Source organism: Wolffia australiana, chromosome 14, assembly GCF_029677425.1.
Source record: "Wolffia australiana isolate 7733 chromosome 14, ASM2967742v1".
Classification (NCBI taxonomy): Eukaryota; Viridiplantae; Streptophyta; class Magnoliopsida; order Alismatales; family Araceae; genus Wolffia; species Wolffia australiana.
Window position 1 is genome coordinate 4,469,573 of NC_135848.1, and position 17,967 is coordinate 4,487,539.

At 39.2% G+C, this 17,967-nt stretch overlaps 1 protein-coding gene across 3 annotated transcripts in view; it reads left to right on the plus strand.

Moving 5' to 3' along the window:
• Positions 1-15,064: 15,064 nt before the first annotated feature.
• Positions 15,065-17,967, plus strand: part of LOC144711748 (ARM repeat superfamily protein) — a 69,386-nt gene continuing 66,483 nt past the window's right edge. For all 3 annotated transcript variants that reach the window (XM_078585770.1, XM_078585771.1, XM_078585772.1), the window contains exons 1-3: positions 15,065-15,223; positions 15,760-15,942; positions 16,698-16,787. In XM_078585770.1, the coding sequence (XP_078441896.1) occupies positions 15,116-15,223; positions 15,760-15,942; positions 16,698-16,787 (381 nt within the window). In that variant the 5' untranslated portion in view covers positions 15,065-15,115. The remainder of the gene's footprint in view (positions 15,224-15,759; positions 15,943-16,697; positions 16,788-17,967) is intronic.

Genomic DNA, 17,967 nt, shown 5'->3' on the forward strand with positions numbered 1-17,967 from the left:
TCCACTATTTGTTCTTAGTGTTGTCACACTAATAGCCATAGGATCAACTATACTATTTTTACAAGCAGGATCAATTAGTGCTATTTTATCCAGATAATTCAATGTCTATCTCAACTATCCATTGAATATGAATATTTAGAATACATGTTTAAAGACCAGAGATCTATGGATTATGATCTCATCATAACTAACTATGACATTGCATGTATTCGTGGACTTCATTATAAACATCACACTGGAATAATAATGAACAGAATATTTTATTCGATAAACATGGTGGTGTGATTGGATTGACGACCACATAATATCCATCACTTTCAACATCCATCTTTATCTTATGCAAAATTAAATAAATTCAAAAAAATAAGGAAAATTAAGTGGAGTTGGAATGAGGAATGAATTAATGATTCTACCCATTTCCTTGGTTGCCTTGCAAATGATCATCAATGGCAAAGTTGGATGCTTTTAATGCCTTATTTTATTTCTTTCAGGTGGGTGAGCCCTGGCTTGAGATATTTCTTGGAAAGATGGGCCTGATGTCCTGGAGAGGTCCATTTAAAAGCCAAATGTAAGAGAGAGTGTAAGAGTAATTAATTCAAATTACTAACGCATTAAGTTTCCGCCAATATCAAAGTTTGAAACTTGAGGGGATTCCTAGCATCATTTGAGGAGGATGCCTCCTATTATCTGTGATGAAAGACACATGTTAAATCTAGTAAATGCAAACTTTTGACTTACCTGGTTCTGAATGAGATGAGGTTGCTTTGGAAAGAGGAGATGGGCGACATCTAATATGTAAGTATTTGAATTAAATTTGTCTCTTTACCTTTTCCACCTTTTCTATCTTTAAACTGACACATAGTCTTTTGAGGATAGTTCTGATATGTCCTAGAGAACCCTTTGACATCCTTATGGTGATTAAAAATAATATAGAATACTATACATGACATTCTAGAAAATCATATATTTAAAAGTCACCATTTTACTTGTGTCTGATGTAGCAGGCCTACACACTACAATACTCATCATAAATTTATGAAGTAAAATTTATTGTAAATCTTATTTTAAAATTAAAAAGTTTTATTTGAAAGCATACCTTAATTTGTATTTAAATTTTTACTTTGCTTTGAAAAAATACATCAATTTAAATACTATATGATTGACCTGAAAACATATATCCAAATTTTGGACAATTTATTTAACTAGATAAATAGATTTTACTTGATAAAAATCACGGAGATACGATCAATCAGTCAATGCAATGTTGACCACCCCACATTAGAGTAAAACAGGTTTGGCTAGTTGACCATACCTTCAAAATTAGGTAGGTCACTGTATTGATATTGACTCAAAGTGGCATAAACATGAATATAATGCCAAAGTAATTATATATATATTCTAATATGAATTACTTTATTTATACATCAGATATAGACACATGCGATGTCTCTATAGTGACAAGTGTTACAAGGCTGACAACCACCACATTACATCACAACTGCGCTTCAGTTTATGCAAGGGGGCGATTGTTGTTGACCACACTCAATCCATGCGTTGGAGCTGGAGAAGTATCTCAACATCCCATGAAGGAGGACAATGAAACCCCTTAGAGATGGTGGAAGGAGATTGGCACAAGATACTTTCCTAAGTTGTCCAAAATTGCACCCACCTTCAAGTTCAGAGCATGATAAAAATATAAGTGGTCAACAAACCAATCCCACATTCCATATCTCATTCCATATTCATTACTAGAATGTATTCATTAAAGTGCAAATGCGATAGTTATAATGAAGTTCATGAAACATAATCAAACTTGGTGAATTAAGATGAGATCATAATACACATATCACAAGTCTTTAAGCTTGTGTTCTAAACATTCAAATGCGAAGGTTATTATAAATGGACATCAAATTATCCGAATAAAATAACACTCTCTAGCCTCACTCATGTGATGAGTACGGTTGGTCCCATTACTAGTAATGTGGAGACAATAAGGATAGATAGTGGGTGATCTTTAGTCAAAATATTTCACTAAATCAATCTAAATGCATACTTGAATGATATTATACCAAATTATCAATTAGGTTGATTTGCATCATGGTTGTGCAAGTAGTTCTTAGACCTGAGACACCAAAGATGTCTTGTGGACAGACAATTGTACTTAGACTATAACCTACGCGTTCTTAATCATGTGATTCTAAAGAGTATTAGTTCGGTGCATTAAGAATTTCACGAAGATGATTAAATGATCTTGACCAATTGTACTTAGACTATCTCTGGTGATTTCCAAACTCATCTGTACTAACTCAAATGATTGATTAGGGTTTGAAAATTGAACATACCCTAAGTTGTCCTAGAAGGGTCAAGTGGATGAGGGACTATACATACATGGTAATCGATGATGAACATGTTTCACCAGTGAATCGATACGCACTCATTTTGTATCATATAAAGCACGCGTGGTAGATTGGCATCCCCTGGATTGGAGACTCAACCTATCTATTGGGTTAAATTAGTATGATATTAATTAATCTATTTGATGATATAGTTAATTAATTTGGTAGCCAATACATTTTACTGGGCCACTAGAGTCGTTAACTAGACTGGTACATGGGGCTAGACGGTCACACACAAATGGTCTTTAGACAATAGAAGATATATTTAATTTTTGGGGGGTTTTATGAAAAATACTCACTTATTATAAATAGGGGAAGGCCCTAAATAAAATTTACCCATGCTAAAATTGTTCAAGGGGCTTCCCCTTCTTCTCCTTATTTTGCATGGCTCCTCTCCATTCCTGATGTGATCAGGACGGCGTAACGATGATGACAAAGGATGTATAAAGTTTTTTAAGGCAAAGGAGGGGATTTGAAATATTGAGGATTGCATATCATGGATACTATAGAGGCTGCGCACATGAACAACTCAATAGATCACTCGAGGATCCAAAGAATCATAAATGTGATATGTAGACAAGTTATTCATTTCATGTTTTTTTTATGTTCTAATGATTCCGCTTTAAGTCTTCTATCACAAATCATTCTATGTTTTTCATCCAAATGAAGGCTCTAGAACTCAATAAAGCATTGAGATGATAATTATGTTGCAAGCATAATTTCATTATCTTGACCAATGCTCCTTAGAATCTGATGACAAAGCCAACAATGATAATAATTTACCACTAGTGAGTTGTCTTCAATCACTTTATTTTATTTAAACAATTATATTTCCTATACACACTAATTGCTACTCCATCTAATATAATGATCAAGGAGAACTCTTGGAAGACACTCTATGGGATGCGATACGCCTTCAAACTCATATAAGGTGTTGTTGAACTGGCCTTCCACCTGTTCATTTTATTTTTGGAGAAAAAAATGACCATTTGTCTTTTATTTATGTATGACTTGTTTATGTAGAAATACTGATAGAATTTTAAAACAAAGTATGTCTGATGTAGGAAAACTAATGAAAGGGCGACTGAGGGGGTGGATACGACAACGACTTATGTGGGGTACTGGAGGAGTTTGAATGGGGAGGATAAAACAAACCACAAAAATCCACACGGACGAATTCAGAGTTTAAAATCGATGAAATACTGGTGGTGCAGCTCCGATCCTCGTCGAGGACGGGAGTACTGTCTTCACCCACCGCGACGATGCCGAAGCACCAAAATCAATACCCGAATTTACGTCACGATAGAAACACTGTAAGAGAATTTGAGGAAAATCCAAATCAAAACAAATCTGATGGCAGTGGAGACTTCTCGAGGAATACTGGACGGAGAACACTTCGACACCAAAGAGTTCAGGCATACCTCGGCACCATAGTGCGTGAAGAGGATGGGGAAAATTCTGATCGTGACGAGGCTGGGCGAATCCGGGCATTGAGAGGCCCACTGGACGATGGGTTCTGGACATTCCGGGCATTGAACGGCCATGGTGGTGGGTGAGACGGACGAGTGCAGACACGGCGAGGCGGGGCAGGAGGCCTAACCGGGCGGCTGGGCGGCTGGGCGGCCTGAGGGTGACCCTAGGCGAGCAGCCAGGGGTGGCCCTTAAGCGGCCCTGGGCAGGAGGCCTGGGGTTGGCCTGGGGCAGCCTTGGCAACCCTGGTTGGGGCGGTCTAGGTGGCCCTTGGGCGGCCCCAAGTGGGCAGCCTGAGGGCGGCCTTGGGCGGCCCCGGCAGGGGCTGCCTGGGCGGCCCTTGGGCGGTCCTAGTAAGGGCTGCCCGGGGTGGTCCTTTGGGCGGCCTTGGGCTGAGAGCATGGGCGGCCTTGGGATGGCCTTGGGCGACCCTTGATGGGGCGGCCTGGGTGACCCTTGGGCGGCCTTGGGCGGCCCTGGCAGGGGTTGCCTGGGCGGTCCTGGCAGGGGCTTCCTGGGGCGGTCCTTTGGGCGGCCCTGGGCAGAGAGCCTGGGCGGCCTGGGGAATGCCTTGGGCGGCCCTTGATGGGGCGGCCTTGGGCAGCCTTGGGCGGCCCTGCGTGGACGGCCTGGGGAGGCCATGGGCCGCCCTTGATGGAGCGGCCTGGGGCATCCTTGGTGGCTCAAGATGGGTGCCCTGGGGGCGTCCTTGGTGGCCCAAGGTGGGCGGCCTGAACGGCGACCTAGGACTGCCAAGAGCAAAGGGACAAGAAGGGGAGAGAAAGTGAGAGAAGAGGGACGGGAAGGAAGGGGAGGAATGGAGGGGAGGAGAAGGACGCCGACCGATGACGCGAGGTGGTGGCGGCGGAGGCGGCGGAGGTAAGGTTGAGGAAGGGATAGGGAGGCTTGGGCAGTCCTCCAAGAAGAGTTAAACAAAAACTTGATTCTTGAATTATGACTGCCTAACTGTTTCTTGAAACAATGGCCTATACATATAGGCCTTGGAGGAAAGAGAAAATACAACTTAAAGACGAGAAATTAAAGACGCAAGACGTGCTTCACATCACGCCAAGGGGCAGTTGTGGATCTGCCATTGGCGACGTGTCATGATGCGCGAAGGAGCGTGCGTGTGTGGAGACGTGCATAGCGGAGATGGTTGCGGCGTGTCCGTGGCGGAGGTGTTGACGTCGGTTGACTGTGGCGGTGTGTCCGTGGCAGAGACGTTGACTTCGGTTGATGGCGGCGGCGCGTCCGGTGTCGATGCGATGGCGTCCACGCCACCAATGTCTTTACTTTGTATTTCTATGTATTAACCTATCCTCTTGCACAACTTCTTTATTTTCCTTTACTTTTATCTTTCATTCTATTTTTCCCACATTCTTTATCCCTCGCTCCCGCTTATTACATCTATTTATCTTATTTAAATATATGTGCATTTAGTTTCTCTCTCTACCTCAACTTTTTATATGTATCTCTTCCCTCTTGAATTTGTTTGCCTTCAGCTCATTCTAGAAGTATCCATTAATCTATACCCCTCTTCCTATTGCTTGGTCTTCAGCTCTCACTCTATCTCTCAAACTATGAATCTTCATTTAGTTTTTTCTTTCACTCTTGTGCTAGCTCATTTTTTCAATTCATCTCCTTCCCTTTTTCTATTCCCTCTTGCAGGAGCAACCCATTTATGCAATTCAATTAATATAATGTCTAATTATATCCAAGTACTGCAGATTTACCAATGTTCAACCATATTACACTAATATCGATTAATACAATTGTACACATGAATTGGAACAATTCTGAACTAAGATATAAAAATACCCAAAACATCAAATTAAAGTAATAAATGGACCACAAAAATAATTATCGATCACCAGTAAGTTGCATGCTATAAAGGGGGTAATCCTCAGTTTGATAAGACATATATTTGAGGGAAAAAATCAATTAACACTAATAAATGATAACACAAAAAATAAACCAAAATTTTTATTCCTTTCTTTAGTATCCGCCCTCCAAGGCCTTCGAACAAGATGGTTTTTCATCTAGCGACAAAAACACATTTGCGTCATTCGTTCATTGTACAACTTTCCACCACATTGCTCATCTCAGCCAGCGGATGGGATGATTTTTTTGGCCCAAGGCAAAAAACTATCCCATTCTTTGTCTGTAGGACAATTTCCATCCCGTCATTCATCCCAACTATCGGACGGGATGAGTTTTTTGGGACCGAGACAAAAAACTGTCTCCTCTTTCGTCTATTCGATGATTTTCCATCTTGTCACTCATCCCAACTACTAGACAAGACAATTTTTTCGTCCAAGTGGTAAAACACATTACCGTACTATGTCATCTAGATGATTTCCAGTCTCGTCACCTGTCCAAGCTGCTAACAGATGGGATGATATTTTCATCCCGAGATGAAAAACCATGCCATCCCATCTATACACTGGACGGACGAACTGTTCTGGCCTGTACCGTTATAGTTCTGGATCGTCCAGGACGTGGACGATGGACGAGATGGGACAAAGATCATTCCGTCTGGTGCCCATATATTTCAGCTTCATCCAATCGTCCCATCCAGGAATTCATTCAATGAAGAAATAGTTCGTCTTTGTCCCGAGTCTGCCAATTTGTCTCGTCCGAAAAAAATTGTCATGTCCCTCGTCCCAGATGAAAAAAATTACAATTTTTTAATGCCTTAAACACTACCTCTTTGGCTCTATGCCCCTCCTGTGCACCGTTGCCAACTCCCTTTCTGTGTCCCTTGACGGCCACCGCTTTCGTCCTCATTATTGGAGTTCACTTCCCCGACGTCCTTCACTCCCATTCTCATCGGACACCGTGAAGACGATCTAGGTAAGTATCATGAATGACATTGTGAAATAGGTATGATACTATCAGTATAATTGTTGTAAGTTCTTTTTTTCTAGATAGAATGAATTTTTTCCAAAAATATTTATAAAGCTCTTTTTAGGGTACTTTCATTATATATACATTGGATTATGTATTTTGAAAATCACTATGTTGTACTCTTTTGGGAACAAGGTTTTACTTGGTAGGTTTTCTTACTGAGGTTTCATTATCTGAAATGACATTCTCGTTTGAATAAACCGTATGAATTATCTCCTTGTGCTAAAATCTAATAGGATTTTGATCTGTAGTAGTGAACATTGTTATCTCAAGAATGCATTAATTTCTATTTATGTAGATTCAATTAAGTAGATTCTGTGTTTCTTGATATTTTGAAATCATTGCTTTCTGGTCAAGGTTTTTAGACACTGTGAATTGTTGAATGCATAGACCTGGTCTACGCATTTGATAATTTTCTTAAACAATAATATTTATAAAGAATCCTGATTCTTAAAAATATGATTAGATGGTGATGACGAAAGGTATTCTCCATAGGGAGCATATGTTAGGGAATGAATGTCTCTTTATATGTGATGAGGGGATGAGGCAATTTTATTAAGATAAGGGACGGAGAATGATGAGTGATTTTGAAATGATGAAATGCTAAAGAGAAATATATAATGAATATCTGAATGAAATGTGGAAGGATGGAGGGTCATCGATATAGAGATAGGTTATGTGAGAGATATAGAATTGAGTGTAGGAATGATGGGGAGATGAAAAGGTGAATAGATAAATATGTATCGAAATGTGTCTTAAGGTAAATAAAAGGAATCCCATGGAATAGGTGGATGAATGATAGAAAATGTGATGCGATGAAACATACTTGGATGAGATGGATTAAATTGATTTGGATGGAGAGGATGGATGGATCTAATGAAAGGGGCACATTAAGAAGAAGATGAAACTAAAAATGCAACTGAATCACCTTAGATCCATTTATTACACAAAGATCAATTCAGTTTTCTGCTGCAGGATGAGCCCCTCTAATTTTTCCTTTCAAACTTGAATCAACGATTTGCACCAACAAATGTGATGAATCTCAAACTCAATTTCTTTCATTAGGCCTACCAATGTTGGAGAAAATTTAAAATAGGTTTTAAAGCATTCTGGACCGTCTATAGACGGGTAGCAAAGACGAAGATAGTACAACGGTAAAAAAGTGTTCTCAAAATTTTCTCTGGGCCATCGGATATCATCCCAAAAGTTAAATCATTTCTGACCATTGACCATCCTCTCCTCCATGACTAACCATAAGCATACCGGCCTAATCATCAGATTTGTTGATGACTCCACCCTGGTTTATGTTTTTTGAAGATTACACTAATTGGCCTCTAATGCACGTCCCATTAGTGAAGAGTATATCCTCGACTTCTCTAAAATTGAAGCCCATGATTGGTGGTGGGATTTCAATTATTCATCGATCCACTTTTCATGTTTTGACACATCTCCCATGATGGCCTTAAATTTTGTGTCTTTTCTTTAATTTAATTGTGCCCATACAGGTGTCCCTATGTCGGAAATAAAGTAATAAGTCTTCATCACCATATTTTATGCATTTTTCCCTTCCTCGGATCATGATTCACCACATGTGTAGGCATGTGCCAATCTCAAGGCTGAATTTATATTGATTGCGATATGTAGGCATGTGTTAAATATCTCGACATATTTATTGATATTTTAATCCCTAGAACACCACAACATGACCCTGCACACCAAAAAGTGATAAAGGTAGTCCATGATTTGTGTAATGTTTGGGGAAGCCAATCATTGGCTGCAATCAGAACAAATTGGATTGTGATACTTAGTGTGTCAGGATTAATTCATAATTAAGTGTACTTAGAGCCACAAAATGATTAAGTACATTTCAAATACATGCCAAATCATAAAATTATTCTCTTTAATAATCTGGTGTCATAAAATTCCAAAACAATACCAAGAAATAATAAATCGCTATTAAAATTAAATCATTTAAAACCTAGTAATATAAAAGTCTGATCATTTTAACAAACATCTCAAATAATGATAATTACGCTATAACTAGTGTTTAATCAGGAAGACCACACATTGAGTGACAAAAAAAATACTGAAACATTTTTTTACTATTTGAGATGTTGTTATGACTCAAAATAACACTTCTTCTTTTATCTCTTATTTCTGTTGAGCCTCTTTGTTGTGGCCCCATTTCAGATTCTCTGTCCTACTCTCTGTAAATACCATGTAATCAACCCTAATGGAATTTATAGAGTTAATCCTCCTTTGGAGTCACTACCTCCCTCTCCATTCAGGTTTATTAGGGTAAAACACTGTAAGATTATGAGGCGGCTGCTGATTGAAGCCGTGACCTAAACACTGTAAGACTAGTACATGATGAATCAAATAGTAGGTGCTAAAGGACATATTTGAGCGAACTGTTTAATGACTATAAATATTTGAATTTATCATTTAAACATCATTTAGCACTTAATTCATGAAGTTGGCTTAAATGAGTAATTGAGTATTTATAAGTATTATTTTAGACTAACCCTACTCGACTCTATGAATCAAGTGGAATAAATCTCACTTCTCTTTTAGAGTTTTTAACATTTTCAGGTTTAGGTCTCATTTGGGGTTATTGAGGCTAAGGAAAAGAGGTTCAAGAAAGCCCAACTACGTTCAAAGATCCAGGAGTGGCCCAGAGTTACAGCTTTCATGACTTTAAAGAGCCTTTAATGGGCCTTTAATCTCATTTAGGCCAAAAATTCAAAAAAGGGTAAGCCAAGTGAGTGACCATAATGAGAAGCAATAAGAGGACTCAAACCTGATTGCAGGACAACTCTTCACTAGGATTGAGGCTGCATAAAAAATTTGGACCATTCAAGGCGTCGGGAGATCCTAGGGTCATCATTTCTCTCTCTTCCCTGTATAAACCCCTCACAATCCATTGTAATACTCACTCTTGTTTCAATCTAAATCCAAGATTTTGTGGCATGTGTGCAATTGTTCTTGAGTCCTCTTACCTTTATTAAGAGTTGGGTAGAACAGGGGTGTTCTAGAGCAAGAGCTATTGCAGAAGTGGAAGAGTCCTGATCACCTTGGGCCTTGGCGGGTGTGACAAAGAGGTTTGATCACTATTTCTTCCCCTCATCCCTATCTGTTCACCTTTGTCTGCAGGTTAGTCTTGGAGCAGCTAGCCAACATCCAGACGATTCCAACGCCTCTAACATCTAGACGGTTACATTTATTTTATTTTATTATAAATTTAAAATAATTCTGTAAAAATCTTAAACATTTCCAAAAATCATACTTTGTCTAATATTTCCTTCTAGGATTGATTTTAATATGGATAAAATTTCTTAATTATAATTTCAGTAAATCTAATTACTTTGCTTTATAGATAATAAATTTTAAGTATAAAACAAACTTATACAAATCTACCAAAAAATATTTTAAACTGAAAACTATTACTTTGCTCTTTGAGGATAAACCCTTACTCTCCCTAGGCTAGTAAGGTTTATAAATATTATTTTTTAAATTCAGATTACCTAAACGACTATAAATAGTGATTACTTTATCACTAATACACACTAAAATCTGAGTTATCATTACATCTTCCAGTTTATTGTTTGAGGGTCTACATGAAAGTGCGCTGAGCTGATGTATGTATTCAGTTAGTGATAGGATTAGGATTTAGCTTGGTGAAAAGAATGTGTAGCGGTGATTAATGTGTAAGAGTCAAACAACCTTTATTTTGAATCCATTGATCTATGGATAGTTCAATACATCAAAAACTTTTGATAGACTATCAATGGTGATCACTAAATGGGTTTGAGAATAGAAAAAGTAAGAAATGAGTTCTTTCCATCCCTATATCTAGCAATCATGATTATACGTTGTAATGATCAAACGTTGGTTACCTGTGAAGTTGAGATTTATGGATGGTTCCATCTGATTGATTTAATATTCTTTCACGTGGATAATTTAAATACAAATGTCATTACTTGATTTTTTGTGAACATTATTTTTATGAACTTAGAGTTTGAAATACAATTAAATCTCCAACATGGTTTTTTCTATTTTTTAATGCGCTTCTAGCATTTCTCTTATTTATGCTTTCGTGCATTGTATGAATGAATGAATGTTTTGAATTAATCTGGTAGAATAATGGAGTCCACATCTGCTACCACTCCGAACTCGATTGCTAGGGCTATGCCAGAATTTCATGTTGAATACCTCAGAATAGAGGTTGATGACAAAGTCTCGTCTCAAACCAAAAGACATAATCGGTCTAAAATTTTAGATTGATTTGTTGAAGTTGGCCCATATGAGTACCAGTGTACGCTTTGTGAAGAGAAAAACCCCACCCATAAGTTCATCATCAAGAGGAATAACGATAAGAGCACAAACATCCTTTGGAGACATTTGAAGAAAGCCCATCGTAAATTGCACGATGACATCAGGGGAGGCTCGATGGAGCATAGAACCCTTCTCCAATATGATTTATAGTCAAACAAGTTGTACCTATGTGGTCTCATCATGGAGCAGACTAAGGAGGAGTTCATTAGGAGCAGACTTGTGGAGAAGAAGTAGTTCCGAAGACTATGGTTCTATGGGACACAAGTGGTCGGGGAGGTCCCTAGACACCAGTGGTCAAAGTGACATCAGAAAGTATGTATAGAGAAGTGGAAGGAAAATTGGTGGAAATGTTTACAGACGTCTACAATGTCTCTCTTATCGTGGATGCTTGGACATCTCGAAATAACATCGCCCTATTAGGTGTCACTGCCCACTGGATTGGCACTGATTGGAAGCTCTGTGAGCTACTTCTTGGTCTCCATCAAATCAAGGGATCACATAATGGCACCAACTGGGCAAGGATCATCATGGAAGTTGTATATGAATATGATATTGAGTCAAAGCTTTGTGCCATCACTATGGGCAATGCCTCTAGCAATAAAAAGATGGTAGCCGCCGATGTGGATTCACTAAAGACAATAAATCCTCAATTCACTATGGAATGCCACGTACCATGTGTTGCCCTCGTCCTCAACCTTGTAGTCCAGGCCGGACTCAAGATTATTCGTAATCCCGAGGTACCAGGGAGTAATACACCACGCGTATGAGACTTTTGCCCGGACACAATGCTAGACATGGATGAACCATTCGATTCACAAGTCGACGCAAGTACGGCGGTGAAACTTGCACCTTTCAGATCAAATGTTTCTCTTATGAGAGCCATCGTTAATGCCATTCAGGGTTCCACACAATGAATGGAGAAATTAAAAAACACAATGTCACTCGGAGCAGGGACAAGTGTTAGAAGGTCGAAGTCTACTGCAGTATGCTACCTATAGATGGCAATATATGTGTCCGAGCAATTGTCAAAGACCATACTCTACGCCCAAACAAGAGCTAGATAAGTATCTCAAAATATCCCACGTAGCGCGGAGGAGGATACCTCGTTGAGCTGGTGGAAGGAGGTCATCACGCGATACTCTCCAAATTTGACATAAATTACCCTCCAATTTCTTGCCGTAAGCCCGACTAGCGCACAGGTGGAGCAACTTTTCTCAATCAGCCGAGGCATCATCACATATTGAAGATCACACCTACATGCACAAAGCGTTGAGATGTTGATGATGTTACAAGAATCATTCCGTCGTCCAAACCAATACTCAGACTATGATGACAATGAAAACATATGTGCTGGTAAGTTTTTTTCAATCGCTTTCTGTCTTGTGTGCAATCATGCTTCTTTCTCTTAGTTATCTCTATTTCATGTAACAGAATAACGGGAGGGGGACAACTGGAAGGCAGTCTATGGGATAATTTTGTTGCTTCATTCTAACGTTTGGTGTAAGTCGTCCAAGTTTACTTTATTTATCATTATATGCTTTGTTAAAAACAGCATGCGTGTGGCAATATAATAATAAAATTTAAATTTAACTTATTTTTTGGTGTGATTTATCTTTTTTTTACTATTTTCCATAAGTTGAAAAACCTTTTACTATCGATGTTCAAATAGCCCTATTTTTATTTGGTTCATTGTCCTGGAACAAAACATGTTGGTAATGATTTTTTTGCCAAATAAACACATGTCCATAATTTCAAGAGGAATCTGCTGATTGCTGTGATTGATATGTGCCACACATCATTTTAATTATGATATTTCTGGTTTTACTTATACTTTTTATTTATAATGTTGGATCCCCTCTTAAATTATATTGAACACATTTGACAACTTTGGAAAATTTATCACCATTCAGTTAGACTAGAAGTTATATATTTTCGACACGAAGACAACAAACGGGGATTCCCAGGCCTGGTTCACATGGACCCTTGAAAATGGGTTCCCTCTTACTTGAACCCGTTTGAATATTTTTCATAAAATACCTCATAAAATCCCTTTTTGGTTCTATTTTGTAGTTTTATTACTATTATATGTGCCTAATAAATGAGCAGACATCCGTTGTAACCTTGAACTCTACACGTTAGGCCTTATACATCGGTTTTTCTTTCAATGAAAGAAAATTAATCAATTCACTTTTCTGCAGATATGTTGTTCTTCATGTGTCGTTATAGACTGCCTAAAACTTTGAAATATTACAAGGCCATTTCAACACTACCATTCTACACCATTGGGAAGATGAATTTGTGCAAGTTGGATGGACGGCTGAGAGTACATTTTGTCTTATATTCCCCATGAACTCTGCCTATGTCTTGTCCTTTGACGTGGTGGATGAACGATTAATTTAGCCCCCACAAAATCTATCATTTTACTTCAAGTCTGCATATGTGCACTCTCATTTTAAGTCCTATTGATATTTAAATAATCTGTCAAAGAAATGTGTACAATTTCCCATTACTAAATTTAACCATTTAAATTTTCGTTTTGCTCTTAATGTAGAACATTGAATCATTGAGGAATAAAGCAAGGCCATTGTAAAGAGAGAGAAATTGAAGTTTACAAAGATATACATAGAGAGAAAGATAGATGCAGAGAGAGAACAATAGAGAGACTATCACAGACAAAAAGAGAGAACAAAAAAGAGGCGGAGAGTGAGATAGAGAGAAAATCAGATTTTCTTGGGATGAAGTGATGCAGTTATAGATTTGAAACTCAGATGGAATATATAAATCTTATAATTTCACTTTAGGATGATACATGTTGACCAATATATTAATCAAATTAGTGTCCCAAGTAAATCAGCTTGTTTGGTACCATTCAAGATAATTTTAGGGCATGCATAACTCTTGTCCCATCTAGGAAGGACACATGAATTCTGATTTTACCCTAATTTTTTGTTAATTTATGAATTTTATGGAATTTATTTAAGCTTGTAATAACTCTATTTAAATGGAAATGGCAATTTTAAAAATTAGTTTTCATGTTAATTAACGTGGGAAGTAATTACTGAAATTTCTATATATTTTTGGAATTTTATTGAATTTTTTGGGAATTTAATTGATGTAGAAAAGAATTTTTAAGTAGAAAAGGATACAATTATAAGAAAAATAAAAGTTTAAAGTAATTTCAAAAGTCAAAGGGACTCTTTTTAAATTTTGGTTGCAAATATGCCCTTAAAACGGATCTCAGTCGCGTGTTGTTGGGGTAAATATCCAATAAAACTAGTTGCAAGGTTTGATTATATTAATATAGATTTTTCTATGTTTTTTGGAAATACGGAGGAGAGAGAAAATGGAGGGGCAGCTAATTCGACGCCGGGGGATGGTGGAGATCAAGGTCTCCGGCGGCGAGCTAGTGATCTACACTGCTAGATCGATGCTGGCGCGCCCGGACAACGGCGCCGGTGAAGGCGACGCGGAAGAAGACGCCGCCGGTGGCCACTCCGGGCACCACCCTGGGTCCCCCCCGGCAGAGCTCATTTCTGGTGCAGGCTCCGGCGCCGTCGCCTGGCCGGCAGAGAGAAGGTCCACTAGTGGCTGTCGTGGGCCTCGGTGCTGGCCTGGGTGGCAGCGGAGAAGCCGACGAACATGAAGTCGTTAACGGAGCGGGAGAGGTCGATGGGGAACATTAAAAAAAAGGCCCCCGTTCCGTCATCTAAATGTCTGTTATCTGTTCCATTTTTTCGAACGGATGAATGACAGAACGGGACGGATGACGGAGTTGTGACGACGACGAAACTGTGACAAATGACGAATCGGACGAAAAAATTCCGTGGACGGATAACGGAACGGAAGTCCGTTCAGTACCGTTCCGTCCGTTCAAAAACGTCATCCGTTTTCGTCCAACAGCTCTACCTCAGAGTGATATATAGTGTTCGAAGTCAGAGAAGGTCGTCAGAGAAGCTGGCCAGCTCGAATGAACGCAGAGTCGGAATAGATCTCGCCGAGCGAGAAGAATGATGGCGTTCATGGCGGCGATCGAAGCAGATCTGCGATCGCTGTCGGCGGAGGCTCGCCGGAGGCACCCGGCCTTGAAGGACGCAGCCGAGCATGCGATCCTGAAGGTACTACTCTTTTGCTAATTTGAATTTCGTGTAGTTTTCTCCGAGTTAATCTGTCTTGTGTTTTCCTCATCATCGATCGTGCTTGTCTTAATTTCGCTATTCATGGTATGGATAGAGATGGATGGCTCTTGATCATTTTCTTGATCATTAGACTGCGTGCGGATGGCTCTTGTTGGAATTCGCTTTCAGTGGTTAGAAAGTTATGTTTCTTTTTATTTTGGTGAAAGAAATATGCGCGTGGATCGATAGCCTTGTATAAGGTCTGAGTACGATGGAAGAGATAGGATCATCAAAGTTGCTTGATCATTAGACTTAGTGCCAATTGGTCGTGTTGCGTGGTCCAAATGGAATAAGAGAGATGAGAACTGAATTCAACCCGTTGATATTTCTGCCAAACTTATTTTGCGAAACCAATATGCGCTGCAATCGTTCAATTCGAAGAAAGCTTGTGTTGTCCATGGTTTTCTCTCATGTGCTGTCATTGATCCCGACAACTTCTGTTTTAGTTATTTGCTTCATGGTTTTGTTGGCTGCAGCTTCGTTCTTCTTCTGGAGCCAAAGAAATTGCACAAAACGATTTAGTACGGATATTTCTCATGGCTTGTGAAGTCAAGTCGGTGAAACTTAGCGTGATTGGTCTCTCATGCATTCAGAAGCTCCTGTCAAATGACGCAGTGTTGAGTTCTTCTCTTGGGGATGTAGTTTCGATGCTTAAAAATGTAAGGCTTTTAATTAAACTTGGTCTGAAACTCATTTTTGTGAAGTGTAACGTATAGCTTTCATAAAGTTTATTGTTTATTATTCCTCCAATATCATGAGACTTTATCGCATATAGAATTCCATCGTACTCCGAATTGATCTCTCATACCTTTTCAGAATTGGTCCTCTGTTTTCAGAATTGGATACTGAACCTGCAGGCATCTGTTTTTCGTACCTTTTCTTTCAAAGATTTGGACTATTCCAATGCCCACTTTTGAATTCTTCACTTTAACTCTGAGTTTTTTTCATCAGCATGTTCAATGGAGTTTTTGAGACCACCAAGTTTGAAAGAAAATGTCTACGAGGCCTTGACTGGTTTGAAACAGAGGACTATGTTCCTGTTGTCTGATTGATATCTCATGCCATAATGAAAACACATTTTATTGCAGGCTCAAAGTATGCGCACAGTTTTAGTATAAAATCCATTTCCTCAGTTTCCTTCATTATCATAAGATTCTGGGACACTCGTTTATCTTTATACCGTTCGATAAAGCATTATATTTTTGCAGTGGATACCTTTTCTACTGTTGCATTTTGTGAACCTGAAATCTAATTGTTTAATTAATTGGCTTTTATCTCCGATGTATTCATGCAAGAAAGTGACAGGTAAAATTCTGTCATATGCTCCTCCATGGAGGCTGAATGCAAATAATCTCATTTGTTTACTGATTTTCTGTTGATCAGCTCTGACAACATAGTTAATGTTTCCATGCAGCATGCCGAGATAGCAGATGAGGTGGTTCAACTTAAAACTTTACAAACAGTGTTGATGATATTCCAGTCCCATTTGTACCATGAAAATGAGGTAGAGATCACGTATTTTGGAGTTAAACTGGCTTTTAATGGTCATCATGCATTTATTTAACAAAATGTTTTCATTTGCCTGATTTTCATCTCACTGTCATGTAATTGTATACCCTTTATGAAGCAAGAAATTATGTAGTCAATAGCTTTTGCCATATAAATATAGACATTCTACAGAAGCTCAGGCTGCAAGGTTCAAAATTCTAAGACAAAGGCGGAGTCCATGAGCATCCCTACGCACTATTCTCAGTTGAAGAAAATAAGGAAGAGCAATCGAGATCAGTGATCTACCCGAGGCTATTAATGAATGTAAAGAACACAAATGAAAAATAGGAGTGTAAAATCAAAATCAACATGCCTTCAGCTGACTCATCATCCATCCAAAATCAAAATAAAATTCCATCCCATAGTTTGGTGCCAACGGATTCCCCTTGATTCAAGGTAAAATCTACCTCGCACTATGCCAGAGAGTTGATGCCCTTTGACTGGAACTGTGTGGCTCTCCGAATTCAGCGCTATGCCATAGCTTTCCCTCAGACCTCCATAACCAGATCCTCCTCAGAACTCATAATCCTGCCTGCCCATTTTGTCAATAGTGCCACATTCATTGACTGTAGCTGTAGAACCCCTAGCCCTCGGCGATCTATGGGTCTGCAAACAGCGTCCTAGGAGAACAGAGCCATCTCCCTGCTGTTCCCTGACCTGGAGCCTTTCCAAACATTGGTTTCGATAAATGACCTGGAAAAAAAAATAGACTATGTGCAGACTTAGATTGGCTTTGAGAGTTTTCACAAGCTTCACATTACGTTTTCAGATGGTTAAACTCTTGTTAACTATTAGAAAAATAATTTTATTCTGATAAGTTCTATTCCCGGAAATACCAAAGAAGGAGGAAGCAGAGATCTGGTCAACATGCCGTTGACCGAGACCAGTAAACCAGGAGGGGGAGGGACCTCTCTACTCTATAAATAAAGACACGCTCTGGAGGGGGCAGGTATGTCTTTTCTAATTCTTGAAGAAGAACACGAGTCGTTCGAATCGGGAAGGGCCAAGAAGTCGGCGGGAGATCTCGTCAACTGCTTGGAAGGAGGAGCTCGCCATCGAGGGGAGCCACCTAGAGGAAGGTCAAGTCCGACGGAGCTGGAGCCATCTCGATCGAAGAGGAGGAGCTCCTGAGAGGA